Below are 26912 nucleotides of genomic sequence, written 5' to 3'. Positions count from 1 at the left end.
TTCAGCAGTAAATGATCTAGATCTAAATGTCAGTGTTCAACTACGCAAAAGGGATCAACACTGTTTTTGATACTTAATATTTATTGTATGTTTGATTTGGTTTTATAATTTCCCTTTGTATTGTCAAGATTATGTTTTTGTTCTCCTGAAGCTTATTTCTCACTCTACAGACCGAGTGTTATATTTTACGAGGGGGGCGCGGAGGAGTTGTACAGGCCTCGTCTCTCACTCATCACTACCTGTTTCACTTTCAACGATTGTCTCTACGATCACATTACACTGATGAGGCTAAACATTATGGAGCACTGCTGGCTTTTGTGGCTTTTGAGCCTCCAAATCAGTGTCACCGCACAGGTCCCGCTTGACCCACACGACCTCTGAAAGTGCCCTGCGGTAGTTCCAGCCTGCTCCCGTCCCAACACCCTGTGGTCCGTTCATGGTCTGGGGTAGACCCTCGTCACAAGCCCCCCCCCCGGCTGGTTTGGAGAAGCTCTGACCGACACAGTGGTGATTTGGCCCCTCGTCACCACGGCCTTCACACAATCCTAACAGATCCTAACCCACTGTTATCCACTTGAGGTGGTCGTAACGTTTTAGCTCATCAGTGTACATCCCACAAACATTGTAATGTAACTACCTCCTCTCATTTGCTTGTTTCATGTCCTGCTCAAATTGGACTGATTTTAATATCAAGTAAGATTACTTAATAAAAGTGACAAAAAAAAATGACTCTTTGTTCTCGAGTGGTTTTTTATTTTTTTTCTACTCCACATTTTTGGCACTAAATGTCCACAAATGTGTTTCTGCACCTCCCACACATCATCTGTCTCCTGGACGTCTGTGGTGTCTATCACCGCAAATGCAAACTACATTCAGGGTTGGGTAATAATCAGGTTATAAAACGAGTAACCACATACTGTGAGCTCTGATTGCATTTGAAATATTGTTAGAATTAGATTATGATTCAAATGAATTAAAGTAAGATTCTTAAATTGTGAACACTTACATTGATTCTATATAGAATTTAAAAATTATGAATATTTGTTTTAATGATAACCACTGATATTAACCAATAAAAAGTGCAATCAGTGCAGGACAAACATAAATCGGCTGTCATCAGCAAACAGCTTCACTTTTTCTCCTCAGTTAGCAGCGGACCTTCACCTTCCTCTGCCTCCGTAGCTCAGTAGCTAACGAACAAATACTCAATGTGCAGAATTGTATTTGCATTTGAAATGTTCTGACATGTTTCATGAGGATGAAGACGAATATTAGTTGTGTATTTTTGAGATGCAATATTTTAAAGGTCTGATTTTGAAGTAATCAAATAGGAATCAGACAAGATTACATTTTGATAGTAATTACAAATGGAAACAGTTGTATGCCTCCGACAAACAGTGTATTTTCCATCTACAAAAATCGTTTTCCAGACCACTGAAATCTAAACCGTTCATCTTCGATTCCAAGTGACAACTGATCAGAAGTTACAGAAATTCCCTCAAGGTGGCTTTGAGATATTGCATTCAGGCCCGAAACATGTTTTATGACTCCGCTGTGACCTTGCAAACAACCCGAAAACATAACGCATCACTGACTGTCCCCGCCGCGGAAAAATCTCATTTTAAAATGATCCTCCACATTCAAGAGACAAGGAGAAAAGAAAAGACAAGGAGAAAAAAAAAGACACCAGCCATGACCAGCTATTATCTTTTAATTATCTGCTGAGTTACAATCCTCCAAATGTACAACTCATGACATTTACAACAAACATTTAAGTTTATAGTATTTTATTACGCAGTTACTATGGATACATCTCCACTGGCATGTGTCTTTAGAAGAGCACAAATCTGATAAATAACCATTCATACCTTTAAAAACTAAACAAAACGTGTAGGCCCAGACCAGGAGACACACTGTGGCATGTTGACAGGGTGTCGGTAACAGTGTTGGACATGCTGAGATGTGCGGGTTCGCAGAAATTCCTTTTTGAATCGAGGAAACGGAGGAGAGACTTGCAGTGGTTGTGATACAGTGATCTGTGTTCGCGCTCAGGTTTCCTGTTCTCTCAAGATCCCGGACTCAAACAGACCACACCTACAAGACTGGTGGCTGCTTTATTTCAGACGGTTCAAATGACGCCCCATGTTTTTCTGTCTGCTGCAGAGTCCTGATGCTGGACCGAGCCTGACGTTCTAACCTCTTCTGACATCTCCTGCACAAATTTCATCTTGTTCGTCGCTCATCACCCCTCTTCTGTTCATCCAGAAATATTTCTAAAAGATTAGGTGTGTTGCATTCACTTGAGAAAAAGGCCTTCCTGAATTAACCAGATGAATTCACGGGTTCAGTATCCAGTCTCTGCTGTTCATCAGCCTGAGCTTCCAACAGATCTATTTTACTTAAAGACGCAAGTGTCTCAACCCGAAACCAAAATGAAACTGGATTCAACTACGCAGATGGGACGTGTTTGCTTCGAGAGCTTATTTTGCTGCCCTTCAGAAAAACCTTTTTTTTTTTTCTCAAGTGAACACAATACACTTTACAGATTTCTTGAATTCTGTCCAGAGCACTAAAAACCCAATCACTTCTACCTGTAGACTTTGCAAAGTGTCAAACTGTGAAACATTGATTGGTCTGATGTCAAAGACACAATTTTCTCAGCAGCATACGAAGTGGAAGAAAAGAGTCAAGTGGATGGAAAGACACAAGAATATGATTTAGCCTGGGACAGAGAAAGCTCTTAAATTCCAGACATTTTAAACCACGCGCCATCTTTTAATTCACATGGTTTGTATTGACTTGAATGGAAGAGTCAGGCTAAATCACATATTTGTTACCTTGCCCCCACATGAGGTTTTTTTTCCTCCCACCTTACATCACATGAGGACGACCGGCCGCTACCTGGTGAGTTTGTGTTGTCAACATTACGTACACACGCTGCATGACAGTACTGGATCCAGGACGACCTGCTGATATCTGCGCACCCCTGTCGACCTGACTACAGGCCTGTTCTTCACCCGGCTCTTCCGTGATTCTCTTCCAGTGATGGGGTGGAACCTTGTGAACTGTAACTGTAGAGCTGCTGGACCAGAGGGGGTTGGGGGGTGGGGGGGGGATCTAACTACCTGGATTAAAATCTCTTGATCCATGTCTTAAAAAACAAGCTGCAAACAACAAGAGTGGAGGTGTGAGTAGAAGAGGGCAGGCTGTTCTCTGGGGGGGTTATGCGAGCGGCAGAGAGGTAAAATGAACACTGGCACACCTTCAACAGGACTAAAACATGCACAGTTTCTAGTCAGTTTATACTTGAGCTACATGGGACACAACTGGGCACGTCATAGATGGCTGCGGTTTTCTTAAAAATGAATCGATGAAAAAACAACGGTAGGATTTTTTTTTTTTTTTTTTTTGTTCTTTTGTGCACACTTTCACTGATGGATTTACCGGCGGATGGAATCACAGCTATGGTCGTAAAAGAGTGTCGTCTCTTAATCTATTGCGTCAGGCTGTCTATGGAGCTACTTGTAGCAGGAGGTGCATGCACAAGTAGAGGTGGGGACTAGGGCTTGACTGATGCATGCAAAAAAATAAAAAATAAACGATGGCAGAAAGTCAGTGGTTTCGACCTCAAGATAAATCCCTTAGTTGAGCGTTAAGAGGCGTCAGGCTGCGAAGCCTGAAATTAACCTTCTGACCCACCCAAGATAAATCTCACTATTATGGCTTTCAGGAGAGGTTTGGTATCCCGTGGTCTAAAAACTGTGTACAAGGCTTCCTCTCATTCAGCGTGAAGTCTTGCCCGTCATAATAAAATAAAAAAATCTACTAGAAAAACTCGGATTTATGGTTCGAAACGAAGCGGGAAGTGCAAGGCGCTCTAAAAGCCACATCAGTCTAACCCTAGTGGAGGAGGGCGGGACAGAGGGTCGAGACACATCTGTATGTCTGGCTGGCAGTTAACGCGACATGGTACCTTGGCACGTGACAATGGGGCACAGAGGAGCGCAGTCATGAGGTGTCATTGGGTGATAAGGTGGTCAGGCAGGCATTTAGGTGGGCAGGTGGGGAGGTGAGTGGGCGAGTGGGTGGTCTCGGACACAGTCATTTAGCTCTGGGCGGTTAGCCGCTGCTCTGTGAGCGATGCCTGGTGTGATACCGTCTTGTTTTCGTGAGCCCTCAGCTTTGACACCACATCGATGAAAGCCAGGCTCTGGACTTCTTTGTGAAGAGGCTCTGCAACGAGCAGAAGAAAGAAAGAAAAGAGAAAAAAGAGGTATTCAAATAATGGTACAGTCCAAATGAATGGGACAGTGCAGGTCCCTGTGCGCAAGTCGCTAGACGTCTGAATTTATTGTGACGAGGAGGAAAATAAAATATTAAGATACTGGTTTTATAACAAGAGTTAAATGAAAAGTAACCTCAGAGACACATCACACACTAACAACAGCAGCTAGCTATAGAAGACAACAAGCTCGCCTTTCTCAGTGTAGACATCATGGCAGAGGAAACAAGAAGAGGGAAAGAGACATGAGCAGGTAAGAAACTGAAGAACAGTGAATATCAGAGTAGATTTCCCTCATCGACGAGAGCTGAAAGAGGCCAAAGGATGCAGGACAGATGCCGGCCTGGCGTTGTTGCTGTTGGACAAGTAAAGTCGGAACTTTTACTTGTTTGCTTTGTCTTGTGCTTTGCTGTGTAGTTGTCGATTTGCTCATGAGAAGCAGGTGAACCCTTTCTCCGTAGAGGTTTAGCAAGTTAGCCAAACAATTCCATGTGAATACACATCATGCTCGGACATCGATAATTGCGTCAGCTACCTGCTTGCTGAGGCCCAGACCGCAACTCGAATTTATGACAACGAATTCTGCATCCCGCCTGTAGGGGGAGCCTGAGTGTAGCCCGAGAGCAGAACTTGCATTGTGTTGCATTCAGGAGAAACGCATCGAGGGTGACATGACTGTTGGACCTGATGCGCCCATCTGGTCCAACAGTCATGTTTCAAATTCAAAAAAAAACAAACAAAACGTAGTCGGATATGAAATATGTTTAGAGTCTTACCTGAGCCCATGACTGCACAGATGAGGATCATAGAGTTGTACTTGATCTCTGGGGCACTCCTCTCGTCTGACAGCAGCTTGTGCAGCACTGACACCAGGTTGGCTCCAACAAAGTCCTTCTCAGCCGCAACTGCAGCCCAGACACAGACACAGTGAGTCACCGTCACGACCACGAGAGGGTGTTTCGGCGTTGTACAGTATGTGCTGCTGAGTAGCTGGTGGGGATTGCTTTTATGTAATGTGGTCTTTTCTACTGCCGTTACGTTATTAGTAAATGAATTTCCTTTAACTGTTTTGGAGTAAATAAAACAAGCTGCAGAGTCAGTCGCCTTGGTAATGTACGAGAGGGAAGTCGAGAGAGGGGGCTTCAGGGACGTTTCGTTATTCGTGCTTTTTCTGATGTCTCCTCCTGTCTGCAGAAGACGAAGTGGAAAAGCTGCTTCTTCATCTCTCAAAGCAGAGGGAGTCATGTGAGTTACATGTTTAACACGTAACTAAAAAAGCTTGCTTTCATCTCCAAAAAATACATATAAAAAAAAAAACCTGAGCAGCCATAAAACATTTTTGAGGAAGTTCACTTCAACCCGTTGATACCTATCTATCTCTCCGGTGACATCATATGTTTTATTATTAAAGGCAGCTCCCTGATGTGATGGGACTCTTGTGCCTGTGTGTTTATCGTGCAGTATTATCACATACTCTCAGACTCATTACCAAAAAAAAATAGCAACAATAATAATAAACTTTATTTGAAGCAGCTCAAAGTGCTTTAAACTAAGTGAATTGCTGTTTCGCTTCATCTGTTCTTACCCAAATCCAGCGCCGCTATGAGTCCCAAAGCCACCAGAGCTTCATTCTGCATGATCATGTGCTCGCTGGTTGCCATGGTAACTAAATGCTTGACTCCTCCTCCCTGGATGACAGTTCTGACGACTTCCTGAAACCCACAAAAACAGGATGAGATGAGTTGTTTCCTGTCTGTAACATGACAACGTTTACATAGACGTTATTTAGATTATGATGTTTATACTCGTACATTCATATTACCATTTATATGTAACATAGTCTATAGTAATATGATGTAGATACTATGTCTGCATAATGTGACTAAGGTCAGAATACTCCACGTCTTAATTTGATTATTATGACCTTTGTCAGTTAAGATAATCCGAAAATGCTGTTTACTCAGCAGCTCTTATTCAGTCTTAATCACGTTATTATCAGAATATTGGTTTCAATGTAAATGTGTCTACTGACAACATGGTGATCCAATGTTCTCTGACCAATACTGAAAAGAATTTCATTTTTTCTTTAAAATAAGCGCAGCTCTGTATTTAGAGACACAAGACTTCTTTGTATAAAAGATAATCATAGTTATCATTTTAACTTTCCTTCCTTGTACCATGGGCCCCCATCCTTAACAGCCTCCAACTCCCATAATCACGGTGCCAGAGACTCAAGACCACAACATCCCCGGAGGTGCTTGACTCACACAGAGGACGTTGATTTGAGCCGGTTTGCAAGAATTCACATACGTGCACATGTTGCAGTGTTTCCTGTAAACTGAGCTGCTGCATCTCCCATAATCACCTCAGGGGTCAAAGAAAATCCGAAGGCTGACGACATATTTATTTTCACTTGCATGGTTTTATCTGAACTTGAACTCCTTTTTTTTTAGCTTTTGTAATTAGTATGGTTTAGCTACACTATGTTGAAATGTATTTAGTTTTTGTTTTCATATCAAAGCAGATATAAGGATGAGGTTGCACATGTGCAATGCAGCAACAATAGCTGACAAGGAAGAAGGGTGCCAGCTAGTAAGTGTGGCTGCATCAGATATTCTTCTGGACTGGAGAGAGAACGTTAGTAATTGCAGTGTTGCATTATGGGCTGTATTTATTCAGCGACGGTCACAAAGTGAGTTATCCCGGTTGAAGCTGTGACACGTTCGGCCGCCACAGAGGAAATGAGCAGCGCGGCGGCTCACCTTGGACTTGCTGTGTCGAATGAGAGCTGACAGGAGCCTGTTGGACTCGCCCATCACTCCTGCGTGATCTTTGGCTTCACACCACTCCACCAGTCTCTCCACCAGCTTCCCGTTGGTGCCCAACTGGTCTGCAGCCTCAGCTGAACTCACACACACGCACAGACAGACAAACAAACACACAATAAGATTACGGCCATCTGGTGTCAGCTCTCATTACAGTTTGTGATTGAAGAAGTTTCTGCATTATTTTGGATTTAAAGCCGGGCAGCACTGAGCCAGATTTTAATTTCTCACTGATTATGAAGACTTTTCGATATGAAACCGTCTGCACCTTCTCGAGCAGCACTTATCATCTCTGCGTAACTTTATGACTCAGAATTGAGGCTCTTACAGTCTGACCTAAGAACCTCTCATGACGGTTGTACCAAAGCTTCAACAAAGCCGAGGGGAACATAACTTATAATTAGAATATCTTCCACAGGGATTCTAAAGTTAATAATCTGATCTGTGTTACATGACGACTGGATGTCGATTGTGTTTTTAGAATTACTAATCCTGCTTTGAGTTAGCATTAAATTGCTACCTTGTGTATCGATGAGCATGCGTAATGTTCCCAAAAGTTTAAACTGGACTGGAGGCATCTCCGACTGCAAAAACTTCAGCACCACGTCTGCTACGCCCGCTGACAGCATCTTGGATTTGTTGACCACTGGACAGAGAGAAGCAACAGGGTAGATTTAAACACAGGCTCGGTATAAAAAGGAAGCTACTAGACTGAATGGTTATCGTTGAAAGTCGAACTACACGTGCAATTTCCAGTGGGTCTTACACCGAAACGTTTCTTAGAAAACCCCATTAAAACAGACGCAGCAGCTCACCAGGTATGGCCAGGTTCCGCAGGGCGCTGAGAGCTGCGTGTTGGACGGTGACATTGCCTTCCTCCACATGCCGATCCAACAGATCCAGAAGCTTCTGCACGATACCAGTGTCCACCATGTGGATGCAGTTCCCATCTATACAAAATAAAAAAAACAAGACACTATAGTTCTGGGTTGGAATGATGGAACGACAGTCGTCACAATGTTAAATGGGGAAATGTATTTCTATAATCAAATGCTTTACATTTCTATACAATTCTATGATGGAACAGCCGCTACAGTATCTGAATTAGTAGTTGAATTATATTTTCATTCTACGCATGTTGTTCATGTTCACAGATTCAGTTCATTATTTATATCATGCTATATTTAAATATTTATAGCCATATATCTTTATTTCAGGGTTATTTCATAGCCAGATTTATTTATTTACCTATTTATTTATTTAATTTGGACTGCATTCCATATGTCTCAGCTGACACGAGCAAAGACATGAAAACAGCGGTGGCACAATTTTCTCTGGCTGTTTTAAAGCATAACTGTCCACGATACATTCTGATGCATTTGCTCTACTGTCTCTGGCAGCCTCAGGTTAAAACGCGCGCGGAGTTAAACTCACCGTTGCGAGCAAAGTTGGCGATGGCCAGAGCCCCCGCCAGCTGCAGCTGATGGTTGTGGGAAGGTATCCAGGACAGGACCCTCTGGAAGACGCTGCCCTTTCCTCCCTCAAACAGCTTCTGCATGGACTCATCTGTACAGCAGAGTGAAGACAAGTAAGACAAATAACCTTTCTGGCTCATCGTTGTGATTGAGCTGTGTGGTGTTGGAAGATTACAAAATCTCAGATTAGAAGCACAATAATCAGTCACAACCACGGAATTAGCATGAAAATAAAATAAAATATGTATACAGGTTTTAGCAAGCACTAGTGGAGCATATTAACTGATTATTGCTTGTAAGCTAATAGGACTGTAGAAACGGCATGGTGGTGCTTTAGCACAACGTCACCGGGATAATGTGAATTGATGGGTTTGGTCAGACCAGCAGCAGAGAGGCCAGTGTGTATTTTTATAACACTCATATTCTGCTGTGATAAAATATTTACATTAGGACTGAATTATTAAGGACAGAGGACATCTATGATCATGGATGAGTGTAGGGGAAATTTCGTTTTCTCTGATGAAGTCAGGTAAAGCACGATCCTGTCTCCTTATGGCCGTGTACAGTTTGCTCTAAGGTCTGTGCAACAACATTAATGACCCTTTGAACACAGTATGAATTTTTTACTACTGTTACACAAGGTTTTTTATATGAATTCCTTTGCTTTGGAACTGCAGGAAGCAAGACATGACTTTGAATTTTGGACACACCAAGCCTGTGAGGTTTGCTGCAGAGCAGATGAAACTGAAACCATTTTTAGAAAGTCAACATTGTATCACTGTATCAGTCAAAGCCGGGGCGTTCACCTCCCAGCAGCAGGAGAACCATGAGGTCGGAGGACGTCTTGAGTTGGGCGATGTCCTCCTCCCTCTCTCCGTCCACAGTCTGAGCCACCACCTCCAGCAGACACTCCACCAGGCCGGCCTCCACCAGCTGCAGCTTTATCACATCTGGCGAGAGACGGAGGGTGAAATGCTCAGTGGAGGCTTGCAGTGAGCAGGTAGGTCGGAAACTCCTGCTGCAATTCAGTGGTGCGTCATGCGAAATGCATCGTATGACACCATTAGCACACATGGGACTCTTCTCAGCCCAGCATGCCAACCGACTGCACAGCATATGAAGCATGATGATGAGTTACTCAGAGGAGCTTTATTTATTCAGGAGGTCTCTATGTGAATGGCTTCCAGTGGTTTTAGGACAGCAGCGGCACAAGTGGACAGGATGTCTCAACAATTCAGTGTAGTAAAGTTAGACTTATAAATCTTCACGACTAATATATATCACTTAAAGGTCCAGAGTGTAAGATTTAGGTGACAGGGATCTATTGGCAGGAATTTAATGTAGAATAATCCTCATGATGTTTTCACTAGTTCGTTTCATCTAAATTGTATGAATTGTAGTTTTCTTTACCCTAGAGAAGACCCTTTATATTTAAATACTTTATATTTACATCGAGGGGACCCTCTCTACAGAGGCCGCCATTACCATTACATAGTTTGTCCATTAGCGATCAAAGTCGCACCTGCTTAGTATGTTATCTTAAAAATAAAGAGATCCATACTAAGGTTTATGTTAATCTTATGCATTGAAAATATATATTATTCGCCAAATATCAATGTCTGTATCAGCATCACAAACCAACGACGGAGCAGCTGAGTTGTGTACGACTATCTGTTATGTCAACACTTTTTAAATCATGACATTGTACAGTGAAGACAGAAATATATGTCTCTATAATTGAATCATTACATGCATTTGAATCATTATGTCCGTCAAGGGTTTTGTTTTCTGTTTTGTTTGTCTGATAGCTGGAGTACACAAAAACTACTGCCCAGACAGAGAGACAGAAACAAAGAAAGAGAGAGACAATGAGACAGAGAGAGACAGTGAGAGAGAGAGAGTCTCCTTAAGAGCAGAGTTCAGCAGGATGTTGTCCTGGAGACTGACAGTGTGGGAGAACCCAGTGTTCCTAACATAATAACAACCCCAGCCAGTAGGATGCTTTTTACTGTTGCTGAAACACACGCACGCACGCACGCACGCACGCACGCACGCACACGCACGCTGCCATATTTGAAAAAGAACAGCTGAGTGAATGCAGGGTCTGTCTGCCATGAATGTGCAGTTAGCAGCCAGCCTGGTTAGCATGACTGTGCAGATAAATGTCTTCACAGCAGGTGGACATGAGGGAACACTGCAGTCGGTCACACATCTGTGTTTCTCTACTTCCCTGATACAGAGGATGTCGAACAAGACAAGGTCAAAACCTGGTGTATGGTGTATTCATGACACCATTACATCATATTTGGATTTGACCACTTTCAGCCATTCCTTAATTCATTTTAGAAAGAGCAATGAGGAAATTCCTGATGAAGGACTGTCTCTATACATTCCATTTCCACTCAGGGCAATTTTACAGTACAAGTCTGCAGGGCTTCTATACACAGCAATGCAGACTGGAGGAGCCGGGGATCAAACCATCGACCCTCTCCACCTTCTGAGCCCAAAATGGTGTAATTTGGTGTAATCACTCACTTTGGTGGACGGGGGATATAGCACTAGACGGTTGCCTGTTAGGCTCCCCAAAAAATATCAACAAGAAAAAAAAAGCACTTTACCATTTTCTGCAAGTGGAGCCAGGACCTCAAAAATCATCTCCTTCTTCTCGTGCTCTATCTGCTTCTGGAAGAGACGCACCAGCTCCTCAGCGATGTTGGTGGAGGCAAACTGCTCTTTGCTGGACTCTGAAAAACGCAGGAGGATTATCACAGGCATGAGACACTGTGATCTACACCACTCAAACTGTGTTTTTGTGTTTTTTTCTACTTCAAATTAATTATTCAATCTTATTTCATTGGAGAGCTGTGTGCAGTGCATTGATTCTTTACCTCCCTCTCTCTTACACACAGACACACACCTGTCTATCAAAGTCAGACAAACAACAACACATTGAGAACAGAAATGATGTGCTCACTCAAGGCTCTGATCTGATCACACAAGATGTGAATGCAGGTATGAACATGTGTGTGGCAGGGGGAAAAAAACACAATGTTTCCACAACTTAGCCCAAACTTATTTTCCCCTCAGTAAGTTCATTTGCTTGGATGAACAGATATTTCGATATACTCACCAAGCTCGGCCAAATTCCCGAAGGCAATTAGACACATCTCTGTCAGGGCCGTGTTGTGGGAATGGATGCCCAGCAGCTTCACCAGAGTCGGAATCACACCCATATTGATCAGCTGGGCTTGTAAGGAATCTGCAGCACACAGAGACACAGACAGACAGGCAGTCGATCTGCTGTTCCAGATGGAATCAAGAGCTGAGGTCAAGAGAAAAGCATGTGTGACCGTGTCTGAACCATTTAAATAAACATAGAGCGTTTGTGTGAATCTGGTCTTTGAAGATGATTTTCAGAGGAAATGATAGTTTAACAACACTGTGCTTCTGCGGAGAGCAGACGATAAGATGCGGGTAAACTTTTAGGGAATTTGAATGTTCATGTGTGAAGTGGGAATGTGTCATTTTTCAAAGAAGAAAAAACCACATTCTTCATCTTTAAATGTCAAGAGAAATATGCGTGCACCACGGAAAGCCAGTTCAATTCACTCAGCCTTGAACAGCAGTAACAATACTTAACACTAATAAACTGGTGTGCAGAAAGTAGCTGTATGTCTGACATTAGTCATTCACTCATTCTTTAAGACATTTAAAGAATGGAAACTATTGAGTCACAAGGACAAACTTGACTTGAAAACAGAGGAGATGTAGCATTAGCACTCTGAGAAATACTACTCGAAACTAATTGTGGTGTAGTGTGAGGCAGAAGCCACTTATCGACTCAACAATAGTATCATCTAAAGTATTAACAAGGTAAAGCAGCTAATCTGTCAAATGTTGAGAAAGTTCACACACAGCAACTTCAAATATTTTGTACTATAATGGAAATATTGCACATTCAAGCACATTAATCAAGGTATTAATTCCAAGCTGAGTATTAATAATATATGGAGTATTCTCATAGGCCATGATTAGTATAATTTAGAGCAACATATATGATTATGAAAAGTAAGTCAAGATCAGATATAAAGTCAGTCAGCATGCACTGACACTTTGAAACTATTAAATATCCACCTTAATACATATGTAGATGACATTTATTTTAAAAACAAATGAAAAGAACTACAGCATTTTTATATATTAATATATATATATAACATTTACATTCAGTTAACCTTATATGACCTTGTTAGAATTCTCCTCAGGCATCGCGTGTGCCCTGGTTGTCACAGATGGACGAGCGCATTTTTCTTGAAAGATTACTTTTAACTGTGTTGTTGAGTGTTTAGTTTTTTTTCTCAACATTAGCTCAAGATGAAGAGTCAGCGTCGTGCTGAAAGTTGCTGAAAGCTGCAGAAAGTATCAATCCTGTTAGTGCAGTGCCAACCCTCCCATCACCCAGCCTAACAGATCCATCATCCAGTGCCAAAAGACTCCTTGGCAGGAGCTCTGAGTCTGTCGCGTCACATTCTCTGCTGCTCTCAACAAGCCTCGTTATCAAAGACACAAACTGCAGGATAAGTCCAGAAAAAAATATGTCTCCAGGGACGCACTCACATTTCTCACCTTTTAAAACAGACTGAAACAGTGATCTCCTAATATTCATTCAATAACAGTTAAGATCGAAAATGACACTTGAAGGACAAAGCCTGTGCTCAACAACAGGATGAACGGAAAACCTTTTATAGGTAATGAAGTGCAAACAGACTAGGATGACATTAGCTCTCCCACCAGCATGGGTCACAGATTAATACTATGAATGTGATTTATTTTGTCTAAACACAAACTAAGAAGTAACACGAGTAAGAGCATGTCCTCACCAGCTGAGTTGCAGAAAGCATCCCTGTTGCTACATTAACACATCCCAAACCACTGTCATTAGATGACTTCTTATACAGAGCTAAAAGCCTCGCCTGTGCGGAGAAGGTTCTCGGTTTTAACACAGTGTTCTAAAATCAAAACATATTAGTGTGGACGATACTTGTGAAAGATTAAAGTCAGTGTGTGCCATTCTTCCAATTTCAAGTTATACCATGTTGTCAGGCAGATACTTAAAAGTGTGTGTGTATATATATATAAGTATATTTTTTTTTTCAAATTTTTATATATATATATATATATTCCCTATATTGCGAACCTAAAGGTGTCAATTTAGGGAAAGTCAATGGATCACCTAGGTCATTAGACTACTCGACCAGGCAACCAAGAATGCCTGAGTATGACATTTTGTGCCAATCATTTTAGGGGCTTGTGGATATTTCACTGACAACTTTGTAATGCTAACCTCGCATGACCAAAGGTTCTGTAGTAATTATCATAGTTGCTGAGGTTAACGTATTTAAGTCTGGACCAAAGTGGTGGACCGTCCAAAACACCCAACACTGCCATCACTAAACCCACGTCACTACAAGGGCTAAACAGCAAGGAGAAGAACTAGCCAATAAAAACTACTACTATGAAAGCTGTCTCATATAACTGCAGATTACCTCAGAGGTGAAGTTGAAAAAGCAACAGAGGTCATGGTAGAAAGACGAGGAGAAAAGGTCAGAAAAGCATAGAATCCTCTGGTTCAGTTCAAGCCTACTGTCTGTGTGTAAGAAAGAGAGCATTCGCTGATTAGTTGAGATGAGTTAACAGTTGTTCTTGGGGGAAGATGGTCATTACCATTATCATTGCTATAGTTCATCAGCATGCCACAAAAGACAGTCAAGAGCTTCTCATTTTCCGGCTCAGTATTTTGGTAGAGGGATTTAATGTGTTCAGCTACTATCTGAGCCCCTCCTGCCAGGTCAACTGCACTCCTGCCCTCATCTGCAAAACAAAGAGGCCAGGACACAAATCAACCACAAAGCAAAGGGAAAATAAAAATGAAAATAACCACAACTTGAAAATACATATGAAAGCAACGCTAAGTAAGCAGTGCAAAACATAGAAATCAGGGCAAACCAAAGCTGTAAAAGAGTCACAATGCTGAGTAAAATAAATGTGAAGGAAAGAATTATGATCACAACTGCATGGCATGAATGCGGATTCACGTGAGGCTTATTGTTTCATTATAAGAATCCTTCCAAGAACCTGGAGGTGGATTTCTTTTAATGTCTTGTTTAACACTGGCGGCCATAATTCTTCCCTTTTCTTTCAAAGTTTCTTTCCAAGGTATAAAACAGAATAAAGCTGAAGCTTACCCTGCACAGATGATACAGTTTCGATAGAGCGAAAGAAAAAAAAATTCAAACTCAACATAATCAACAACAGGAAAACTGAAAGGAACTGCAATCTTGAAAACAATAAAAATCAGAGAAGAAGCTTGAATAAAGACCATTGACGCTGGAAATGTTTGGCTTCATGAGGCCTTGATGCTGCGTCTGTTTCCAGACTGTAGTCCTGTGAAGACCAGAACACTTCACCTATGATGTTGATGCTCATCAAGTGCCTTCATCGAGTTTCTTTCATTTCTTTGTTTCTTTACTAGTGCCAGCCGTCTCTCTGGGAGGGCTTTATCTGGTAGAAAAGCTGCCAAACCAAGTGTTACACGAGTCACTCCTCTCAGTATCAGCGCGTCTGCTACTTTCAATCACTCGTGGCAGCGCGCCACGCCTGAACTCTCGGCAACAAGGACATGTTATACATTATATTCTGTTCAGCTCATGTGTAGCTGTTGGTGTTGCTGACTCAACGCCTTGCTCCTCAAAGAGACGGTGGTAGGAATTGTGTGGTGGGAATTTAATTTGAATACTCACGATATTCACCAATTTTTACACTTGATAGTGAAACAGGTATATACAGACAATAAAGTAGATCACAGTTCTCAAGCAACAACCAGCAGGAGCCTGAGTAGATGCCAAATGCAAAGCTGTGCTAGCTTCACAGGGTTAGAATGCAGCTATGGCTGGTCCAGCTAGGACAATGGATATCAGCCTGATGATGTGAGAGATCCCTAAAAGAATTTGAACCATGACCAACCATCAATCACCTGTTAATTGTGCTGGATTTGAACCCAGAGACTCAGGCCTGAATTTAAATTTAAAAGGATTCCCTTCATGTCAAAAATAGCCCATGCATTGACACAGATTTCCAATCAAATAGATATTACTGTTACCTTTCATTATTTAGCTGCCGATATTTCTATTGTTTCATGATGAAAACATATGTTTTGGACTGACAGAGGTTCTTGTTGACCTGGCAGTTTGCAAGCCCTGTACTCTTATAGGGAACGCCATGTTGATAAACTGCAATTACCACATCTCGGGTGGTTACACTTATTGTAAAGTACATGATACCAACAACAACAAACCCCTGAGGATCTTCAACAAAATTGCTGATGAGATGGCACATCAACATGGAGGATCGTAAATGGAAAAAAAATTGGAGAAGGCAAATTAGTGGAGGTGATGGATATTCTGTTTCCTGTACAGTGAGTGCTGCATGGAGCACAGTGATAACTCGCAGTAACACTAGTTATTCATAAAACCTGTCTTTTATAAATCGGAGGGAAGGTCAATAAGATAAAGTTAGACTTAAATAAATGGACAAGACCAATTACCAAGGTATGTGATGATAAGTAATAGCTTAAAACATACTCAAATGTTTTCAAGTAAAAAAAAAAAAAAAATTTAACTAAGATCAGATGAAAATGACTTGGAAAAAAGTGGATGAGGTTGAATAACACTTGACACATGTCTGTACAAAGTTAAGACGAAAGATCTCCTTTCATTTATTCTGATGGAGAACCCAAGAAGGTGTGGTGTTAATAACATATCAAGTGTGGGTTTCTGTAGGGATAGCCAGCAGCTGCTTCTCCACACTCTCTCAGTGTGTCCGCCACAAAACCGTGCCAGCTCGCTGAGACCCCCCTCCACTCAAACAAATGTCACATCCCAGCAGATTCCACAGATACCCAGCTTTTCACCAAGATGGGGAACTCTGCACCAGAACTGACAGCTGTGATCAAAGCCTCTAAAGCTGGCCGCAAAATCTGGCTTAAACTCCGCCGCTCGGTCCAGAGGTCAAAACTCAAACGCTCCGCTGATGCATTCACTCGTGTTTCTTATAGCACACAATCTCAAATATGATACATGCAGCAAATGAATAATATATGTTTTAGACAAAAAAATGGGATTAATGTGTAACATGTAGTTTTTTTTTTTACATGCAAACCCAACCTCAAACACAGAATAACAAAATATGTGTGTTTATCACATGTACATTAAGAACTGTATCTTTAAAACAATATCAGAATGTCTAAATATATCTGACCGATGTCCGTTTCTCACTGTCTTCGGTGTTCCCTGGAACTCTCCCCTACTGTTGGACGCATACTGCATTGCCATTGCTACGCTACTGGCCAGGCTAATAGCACTGAGATGGAAAGATGCGCACCCATCCACATCTACTCAATGGATCAAAGACCTTTTTACAGATAGGATCCATAGGGACCGTTTACTAAACTATGAAATCCATTTATTAACCACATGAAGAAGAGAGTCCAGTTGAAAGGAATTGGATTTTGCCCACTCACTACTACTACTGGTTTCAGACACTGTGCTATCTTTATATATTTAAGTACGCATACATTCTATTTTATTATTATTTTTTCTGTAATCTGTTTCCATCTTATTTTTTCTTTAATTTATAGTCTCCGCCTTATTTACTTTCACTTACTGAGGGTTTGTTTCTCTGTTTATACAGTGTTGCTGTTGCTGAATGCATCATGTAATATTGCAATGCAATGTAATAGGTTTTTGAAAAAGCAATACAAATATTTCTTTTTAAACCGAATGTATAAATATCAATAATATATCAATACCAGTTATACTGTTATCTCAGTCATATGTGGGATTCTAAGCCTTTCAGCTGCAAATGAGTAAATGAGGCCCGTTCAGACCTGCTACTAACATCAGCCCTGATTCATCTGATCTGTGTTCAGCTCTAAATTCAGATGTGAATGCATCTAAAACTCATTGATCACACATCGGAGATCTGATCACTCACAATGCATGTGTCCATATTCTTTAATCAGTGTGAGCATGAACGTACCCGGGGCCACATTAAAGGGCCGCCTATTCAGCTGAAGTCTCGCATTAAAATGTTATTATGGCAGAATAAAAATGTGGTGAAAACGCTTAAAAAGTTTTATATTGAAATAATTATTGACAATATAAAAACAATGTGGCATCAACACCATATTAAATGTGCAACATTAACGTTGAAAGACAGCTCACTCAAGAAGCATTTTATTTTACAATGAAAACGTCCTGTGATGCAACTTTAAATGAAAGTTAAATAAGTAAATCAACTGTGCATATAAGAATAACACAACCATTGTAAAATAATTGTAAATGTAAGAACGATACAACCATATGTAAATGATGATTAAAAAAAAACAATAAAAGAAACGCAGAGGTGGAGAGAAGGTTACGTTCGGTGGTTAAGTCGACCCCGAATGTCTGTTGGTTGAATGTCATCAATGCAACTGAGAATAGGAGCGTTTTTAATGAAGTGTAGCTAAAGTAGTTTTAATGCGTATAGTTTCTTTACTATGTTTAGTGTCACATGGACTGCAGTAACACAGTTTCCAAATAATCAACCAACCAGCGTCTGGAGAAATTCATTCTATATCGATGTGGTGACGTAGAACTCAACAATATTTCCCTGCACACAATATTATAACCCTAATAAAGGCTTGTGATCGTGAAAATCAAACAACCGCAGGCCAAAGGCAGCATCATTTTTATTACTTATCTTCTATTAGGTCTGTGACAGTGGTGACAAGGCTCATGAGGGATTCAATGTTCCCGAAGCAAAGCACACTCCTACTTACGGCTGTCATAACAGATGTTGCCGAGAGCTCGGCCGGTCTGCAGTAAAACCTCCTGGTCGGTGGAGTTCAACAGCTGAATTAGAGGAGGGATGAGGCCGGCTTCCACACAAGGACTCCGCATGAACTCTGGAGAGAAGCAAGGATATTGGATAGCAGGTCACAAACCTTTCTTCACTTCATGGAACATAATAGCATCAGACACACATCTGCAGCAGAACTTGATGATGGGGTTAGTTTGAAATGTTGCAGTCTACATTTCATTTCCAAGGCATTTTGAAGTCAAGGCAAACCAAGAAATCTCCAACATACAGATCAACATATAAAAATGGACAAAACACAAAACACATCCAAGCTCTGCAGGAAAACAGAAGACAGCAGAAGCCCAAAGTAAGATTCGACAACAAAATAACTGTGAAAGTTTCAAGGACAAAAGTTGAAATTAAATGCAGGAAATCCATTAATTTATGGAATAGTTTGGATTTTTATAGTTTGTGTATGTATTGTATTGCATATTAATTAGGGGTGGCTTGTAAACTCAGCGGAAATGAAGATCACAATATGTGAGAGAAACGTGTTGCTGTCCTTCACGTAAAAAATTAAGGTTTTACTTTCTTCTATGCGCCAAATGCAGCCATAGTCAACAATAACAGTATCCAGGTTAATTATTTAGAGAGTAGAATGAATTCTCAAGGAGGCAGACCATTATATAAGCAAAATAAAGTGATCCCCAAAAAGAATAAAAAAATAAAAACTACCACAATGGACTTCCAATTGCCCAACCCTTCTGGGATAAGGGACGTATATAGTATTTTCTCTAACATTTTAAATTTTAGGGTTACCAACTTCCAGAAATAATGTCTTTAAAATGTGTATTTACTGCTTTGAATATACAACATCACCTAATTGAATATAATAAATGATTTGACGAGCTGGTCTGTTGCTTTTGCTGATTTTCTTTTTTTTTTTAACTGGAAAGCTTGGAACACTTACCGACACTACTAAACAAATGTTTTTACTTTCCAGTTCTGCTTAATGCTGTGACAGTGGCAGATAAAATGACAGCATCCGCCAACCCTTGAATCCTCATAGTAACTCACCCAGCTATCTATAAAACATCTCACGCAGGAGGGTCCAGAGAGGATTACTCACTGCTGTCTAATTTCCCACTGACAGTAAGCAGGGATACATCGGGATCTGTATCTGTGCAGGGATGAGACACTTGTGTGTGGTGATTTATAGGCATACTAATACAGCAAACATGTTCTTACGTTAAATCTTGCCTTGTGCTGCTCTAAAACAATTCCATCAGTTCAAAGCATCAGACAAAAAAGGGAGTCGTCTTAAGCCCTGCAGTCACTTGGCTGCATACAGACATTTCCGGAAGTGGTGACAGATAATGCCAGCGGGTTGATGCCAAGCCTGGCAAACTGCTGGGGAGTGATCATTAGCTGCAGTCTTGCAAGCTGCTAAAACCCATTCATTATCCTAACCTTTTCTTGCCACGAGTTCTATTCATGTCTGCTTTTCTCTCCTTTAAAAGCTTCTCCTGAGCTCACACTGAGGCATTATGGAAATGGAGGCTCTGTGAAACTGCAGTTATGCAAGATTTGATTCCTTACACAATAACCTCACACTCAGAGTCAAGCTCCGCTCTAAAACGCCAGGGAGGGCTGCGCAAACTGGCCCTGGTCTGAAATGACCCGTTAGTCAAAGACATTACGGTTCAATTCTTCAAACTACAAAGGCTTAAAATAAATAAAATAAAACCTCACTTTCACAGTTGATTCAAATACATCAAACTAACAGTTTCATGAAGAGAAGAAACGCAAAACAGGATGTGAGCAATAGAAAGTGCAACATCTGAACAATGACAAAAGAGAGAAGAGATAGTCAGGATGTTCCCGGGTGGAATGGAACCTTACCATTTTTAGCCACCTCAGCTATCATGTTGGCTACTTTAGGAGTGCAGGAAGACTGGGGGCTCAGCAGGGTGGGGAGCAGAGGGAGGATACCCATCTCCTGGATCTTCATACTGGCCTCAGTGTCTGGAGAGGAAAAACAGAAAACCATATCAGTTATATGAATTAGGTTTTCCAGAAATACAAAGTGCTTACATTAAATGTCATTTTTCTGACTTAAGTTTATTGCTGATAAAAACAAATCTGAGAACATGTGACATTAAAGAGGTCAGATATTTTTATTTTGTTAATTTTCAGTTAATTTGATTAACCTGTTACAAACACACAACACTAAGAATACATTTTACAGGAGAATGTAATCATACTTATTTTCAATGCTCTTAACTATGGAAGCATTGAGTTCCACTCTAGTTTTATTACATCATCTGACCACACTAATGAGAAGGCATCAGGGTTTATTGCAAAGTGGGTTTACACATAAAAAATTGCCTTGGTGTGTAATGTGCAAGCATGAATATAAAAAATATATACAGATAGGAAACAAAATAAAATATACAAATATTATTTACACAAGAAAAGGGATTGTCTCATGTAGTACACTGCAGTAGTACTATACAGTGTACTTCATGAGTCTGCCTACTCTGCACCGAGTGCTTTAAGGTCCAGAGTAGGCAGATTTCTCCGGAACAAAATGAATTGTCTTTTATTAAACACTCAGTGTAAACCAGGCTTTACGTACTGTTGTTGGCGAGAGCTTTCAGCAGGCAGTCCAGACAGCTCTCCACGCTGTCGGTGGCGCTGTCTGTCGACGCTAGCTTCAGCTTCTCCAGGGCTTCGCTCAGGTTGTCTGCACACAGAAACATTTCATGAACAAAGGGTGACAGGATTTTAATTGGAGGCGATGATAGCAGAGATGAGAGGAGCACGAAAAATCCGGTGTGAGTCAGTCATGGGTCAGCAAAGCACAGCAAGACTCGGGTCCAGATACTTGTGCTCGGACCCGCGGACTCAAGCTGAGGCCAATGTGACAAGAGGCGTGCCATACCAAACTGACCCAATCAGCTACAGTCTTAGGACGAAACGGGCTCTGGGGGAAATGTCCAATATTTCGGGGCTTGAAGTGCATACAGCAGATATCCAAGCCAAGAGTGCATCTTTCATTTGCAATAAATTGATTTCAGTTCCAGCAACGGGAGATGCGAGAAGGGAGATTGAGTTGAAAGATGACGGCTATGCATGGATATTTTTACGCAACTAGCGACATCTTGGCTAATCTCTATTAACAGCTATCAGCATATGAACGCAGATAAATTAAGAGGCCGTAGCCGATACATTTCGGTTAATGTGTTCCACCTCCCCTGCTCTCCACAAGCGCTGTTTACCTGCCCGCTCAGATGTGATTTGTCAAATTACAAACTGTAACCAGAGGCCGTCAGGCCCCAAATCGTATGCCTCGCCGACAGATTCTGCATTTCGATATTGTGCGGAATCTGTTTAGAGAGATTAGAACCATACTGGCCGAAACCAATTTTCTTTTATCCTGCGATAGACTGGAACCGGTCCAGTGTGTGATGGGATGGGTTCCAAGCGTGGTTAAGAAAATCAGTCGATGGATTGAATATCTTCTGATTTGTCCGCATGAGTCAGATTAAATTATTATCGTTGCTTTGACTCATTTGATGCAGTAAAAAAAGGGCTGAGACGTCATGATTGACATCTGAGATTGACCTGCAATATGTCAGCAGGCAGATGCATGGTGGGACCTTGATACCACAGCTCCACACCACGATCATTACAATACAGACTATGGCTGTGTTTGTAACCACACACTAATGTATCTAACTGTATAGTGCACTATATCATGTTCACCATTTTGTAGCGGTGTCCGAATGTTTAGTCAAGTCGGTATAGTGCACTCATTGTTTCCCATAATGCATCATGGAAAATAGTGTACAACCCATGGTCACTGACCAAGCAATATCTCCCTTCATGCATTGCGCTCGTAGCGGAGAGACGAGAGGAGCGAGGGCAGCAGAACAGCTCGACCCGTCATATACAGCAAATGTAAATACAAGCAGAGCAGCGTATCGCAGCACAAATGCCTGGAAACAAGTTTATTTCTTCATTTAAAGGTTGTCATTTAACTTTTTTTTTTTACATTAAAGTATTAATACTAAATGTAAAATAAACATTTAAAATTTACAGTGAGATTTTCCACTGGCCGGCGTTGTTGTACGTCATAATCCTGGGACAATGCTGCGTTACCGGCACAGAGAAATGTAGGTTTTTTCTTTTTCTTTGCTGCATGAGCTCATATATAGTCCTCTATATAGAAATCACCATATAGAGAAGCAGAGTGGGTGATTACAGACACAGCCTATGTCTCTAAATGACGCCTCCAGTGCAACATGGCAGCTACCGTATCCAGAATATCTTGGTATAATAGATAGCCAGTAAAAACTTAGGAAACTCAAAATAACAACAAAGAACATGATTATATAGTTGCCGAAACATTCTACATGGCTCTACACACTCAGCCACAAAAATGATGTTTCTAATAGACTGCAGTTGTTGCTGGCAGTGTGTCACTCATGTTCGACTGGCAGGTGCCCCTCCCAGCTCACTTAACACACTGACATGACGCCCATTGGCGTACAGCTAACATAAAGGCCAAGCTTTGTCCGAGGCGACACTGATTATCCGAGTCGTTTGTGTATAACTGCTCTGGTAGTTATTTTCCAGATTAACATAGGAGCAAGATTCAAGTACCTAGCCAGGAGGTTAAATAGCTTTCACACACATCTCAGTTGTACATATAAGAACATCTCAACTTGACTGGTCAGCACTGTCAGTAAAGCGACCAAGAACAAGCAGGGAGGTTTTTATTACGACACATTTGCAGACATGACCTGCTGGTAAAGTCCAGAGAACTGGGTCAGGAGAACACCCAGAGTTTGTCTTTCACACATGCACAACGCAGCGGAAGGTTTTTCTTTGCACAGACGCGTTCACAACGGCAACACATCCTCTGCATTATCCAGGCGAGAGGTGGAGCAGCAGGGTGCAGCAGGCAGGGGCAGGAAGGGATGTATTAACACCACTGCGGAGATCACATGGATTTCTTTACAACACACAGCTCTTATTAACACAAACTCTCTCGACATCTCTGTCAGGCTCTTGTGTTTGACACTACTTTTTCACTAAATTGAATTTTCGATATAAAACCCAACATTGATTTATTTGTTATTTTCACTTGATCGCAGCCTCGTGCTTTGATGGAGCTACCCAGCTTTTGTCGACCGTCAACAAAATGAGGAACCTAGAAAACAACTTCAGCGGAATCATCATCTCCCTTTTCTTTTGTAGAAAGCTGGACTGTTTAACTCACCCGTGCTCTACTTTTACCGTCTTCTATTTACACCGTTCTGAGGACCACAATCAATCCGCTGCCCTGCCAGCCATGTAAACCACAACGACTGAATCAATGATTTTACAAGTGGCGAGCATCCATCACATGCTCCGACAAATGATCAGCTCATCATTTCTGTTGCTTTTGTTATTAAAATAAATGAAAACTAGTTGCGGGCTATTTGTTTCCTCATCACATCTTTAATAACGACTGTGAGCTTAATGAACGTTCTCCCCTCAGAGATTTGCGTTAATGAAATGTTTGACAACTCAGCTCCTCATCTCCGGAGGAGAAAGCGTTTCACCGCTTCACTGGATCTATGCTCCATATAGATCTATTTACAGCCGGAGCAAATAGACAACAACAAGGTTAAATGCAGAACATGTGAGATGGCCGGATGCTTATTCACTAGTTCTGCAGAGCTCTGCCACGGCTGCATTTTGACTCACAGCACTGCTGTCAGCTCAGCCTGCACAGTCGACCATCTCAGCAAAACCTGATTTGGACTGACCCGTCAGGTTCGGTACAGAGTGAACTCTAATTACGTGGGAGGCTGACACACTACTTTCTCCTGTGCGCTATTGATCATCGATAGAGACGAATAAACGCAGCAGCAGCAGCAGGGGTCGGAACATTTCGGTGCTGTGCCTACAAACCAGGTGATGCCATGATTGCATAAGGGTTGCAGACACTGTTGCAGTGACCTGGTTGTCTCCGGGAGTTGCTGGTGCACGGCACAGCCCACACATCCATCCCTGGACTTGTTCATATGGAAACGACAACGCAGGTGATCCAGCCCGGAGCTCAGACCTTATGAAATGTCCCACGAATGCACATTGCTCGAGATGCAACCCAGGCGTGCCTCCTCTCGGGGATGCTGGCTTTCAAATGTGATCACTTCAACGCCAAGATGCATCATTAGAGCATCCACAAGCCTGTAGTAAAACAGCGTGTGTCTATCATCAAGAAAGCAGTGCAGACAGTAACACTGTAGAGCAGTGCAGTATAAACAGTATCACAGAGTGTGCTGCTGCTGCTGGATCCTATTGCATAACAGCTGATGGAGATGGAGGAGTGCCATCCACACCATCGGCCGCACGCTGCCATTTCAGGGGATGCGAATCCATGTGGTCGCCGGGACCTTCGAGCCATTTCGGGTCCCAGCTGATCCGCAAACGGGCGAGGAGCCGAGGCACTGGGGGGTGGGGGGGGCTGCTTCATCCTTCACGGAGCGGGCGGTGCTGAGGGGGAAACATGATGATGGAGTCAGGGAAGCCACCCCACCCCGAGCTCGGAGGGCGCGTGCACGTACACGCGCTTCGGCTCCAGGCAGCCCTTTTCCTCTGACAACCACTGGATCCACGCAGCTGGGGACTGTACATACATGACACCCAGCAGCGGCCATACGTGATCTGACACGAATCATGCTAACGACTCCCCCCCCTCCTCCCCCGTTCACATTACATGCTGAGGACAGTTGTTGTTAGCTAACTCGCCCCTGCGGTTAGCTGCTTAGCTTAGCTGCCCACTCACCCATCTCAGCAGGATGTTGCTCCGGCGTGCTAAACTCTCCAGGGCAGCGGTAAAACCGAGTCGTACAAGCCGGAGGCCCCGTGTTCCCGCACCGCGCCTCTTCGTCCCCCGACACCGCCTTTGCGCCGGTGAAGTCCGCGGGTTGACGCTAGCTCGCAGCCGCCAGGGGGCCGGTTGGGGCGGTCCCCGCTCAGGATGGATGCTGCAACTGCGGCGGCCTGTGGCTGATCACCGGCTGACTACCAGGCTAACACGGCCGACCTCCTCTCATGTCCGCACCGACGGAGCAGGGCTGCTGGGCTGAGTGCTGCTGGAGCTCCTCCGGACCAACTGAGCACGCACCGTCAAGCTCACCACGCGGGTGTGGTGCGGGACTTCCGGACACCAACCTTCAAAGTAAAACGCTCTGAGGGAACAATCCTGTTGTGTGATAGTTTCGTTGCCGGTAGGTGGCAGCCGCAGACATGTGAAATCACAGGCCGGGTGATACGTTGACATTTGCCCAGAGATGTTGCACCACATGGATCCATTATGGAATTAACTCTGATCTAACCGTGCAATCCATTCACTGTACATACTATCACACTGCACATATGTTTCTTGTTTTACACAGTATACATTACTCTTTATTCCATTCATATTCTTCTATATGTTTTATATTCCTTACACATAAGTATTGCATGTTATTTATTACTTACTGATGCTTTTTTTTTACTCTTGCTGCTGTGATAATGCACATTTCCCCATTGCACGGCTAATAAAGGATTATCTTATTTTACCTTATGTTATCTAACCCACTGAATATGTTTCAGTGTAAAACTTGCTTTCTTTAAGCCAGCGATTCTATGAGTTGAGACAAACTGAACCTGGAGGCCACAAAAGGTGATGAATAAGAGTGAATTAATATAGAATTAGAATGTCACTCAGTAGCGCGCATAAGTCTGACATTAGTCTAACTCAGTCCCCTTATTGTGCCTGTGATTTTTTACATCAAGATCCATGACTTGTTATACGGGGAAATGCCCAATCATGCAACATTAAAGAGAGTGAAAAAATCAATTTCCATGGTTATTTGTTGTTATTGTCTTGCTTGCTAACAAACAAACCAACCAAGAAACAGACAGGGGTGAATATATACATATATCTTTAAAATAACTGTGCTGCAGTATTATCATTTTGATGGCCACAGTCTTCCAGTCTCTTGCACTTAACAACTTTTCCAAAAGTGCCCTGTCTGAGAAAAGACTGCACCTGGTAGTTAGAGGACCCGGGGGTAAGCAGGCTTCCTGGAACCACCTGGTGTACTGGGCAGGTTGCATGGCAGCCAATATCTCCTGAATTTATGGTGTTGAAATGAAGAAAAGTCTCCAAAGTGTGTTATAGGTTTGAGAGCAAAGGTGAAACGCTTGCACAAACTTTTGAAATTGAAAACTTTTATATTCTTATTCCTATTGTAAAAGTTAAGTTTGCACCTGTGTATGTTGGTTTATTTGTAATAACGGGATTACACCAAAAAGACTAAACCGATTTCATCAAATTTGGTAAAAGGATGGTGCAGATGCGGATAATGTTTTGGATTCTGGTTTACT

General features: G+C 42.2%; 1 protein-coding gene across 2 annotated transcripts; it reads right to left on the bottom strand.

Annotated features, from left to right (window-relative positions):
* Window positions 1-1693: 1693 nt before the first annotated feature.
* rap1gds1 (RAP1, GTP-GDP dissociation stimulator 1) lies at window positions 1694-25711 on the bottom strand. 2 transcript variants are annotated; one of them, XM_020100175.2, is made up of 15 exons: window positions 25324-25711; window positions 21121-21228; window positions 20385-20507; window positions 18463-18588; window positions 14307-14453; window positions 11713-11841; window positions 11201-11326; window positions 9389-9532; window positions 8542-8673; window positions 7923-8057; window positions 7628-7753; window positions 7045-7184; window positions 5868-5994; window positions 5059-5187; window positions 1694-4233 (listed from the first exon to the last, which is right to left on the bottom strand). In XM_020100175.2, exons 1-15 carry the CDS (start codon window positions 25325-25327, stop codon window positions 4106-4108), a joined length of 1824 nt encoding a protein of 607 aa, XP_019955734.1. In that variant the 5' UTR covers window positions 25328-25711; the 3' UTR covers window positions 1694-4105. The 2 variants fall into 2 exon arrangements, with proteins under 2 accessions (XP_019955734.1, XP_019955736.1); XM_020100177.2 differs by lacking the exon at window positions 14307-14453 and having other exon boundaries at window positions 25324-25689.
* Between the last annotated feature and the right edge of the window lie 1201 nt (window positions 25712-26912).

Source organism: Paralichthys olivaceus, chromosome 22 (genome assembly GCF_024713975.1).
Source record: "Paralichthys olivaceus isolate ysfri-2021 chromosome 22, ASM2471397v2, whole genome shotgun sequence".
Classification (NCBI taxonomy): domain Eukaryota; kingdom Metazoa; phylum Chordata; class Actinopteri; order Pleuronectiformes; family Paralichthyidae; genus Paralichthys; species Paralichthys olivaceus.
Note: the sequence above shows the minus strand (reverse complement) of the source record. Positions and strands in the feature narration are given on the sequence as shown.

Excerpts from the sequence above, each read along its gene's own strand:
- rap1gds1 (XM_020100175.2), bottom strand. Across the intron at positions 8,058-8,541 it reads CGCCAACTTTGCTCGCAACG|ATGGGAACTGCATCCACATG; the intron begins GTGAGTTTAACT and ends TATTTTGTATAG. Across the intron at positions 7,185-7,627 it reads CATGCTCATCGATACACAAG|CTGAGGCTGCAGACCAGTTG; the intron begins GTAGCAATTTAA and ends GTGTGAGTTCAG.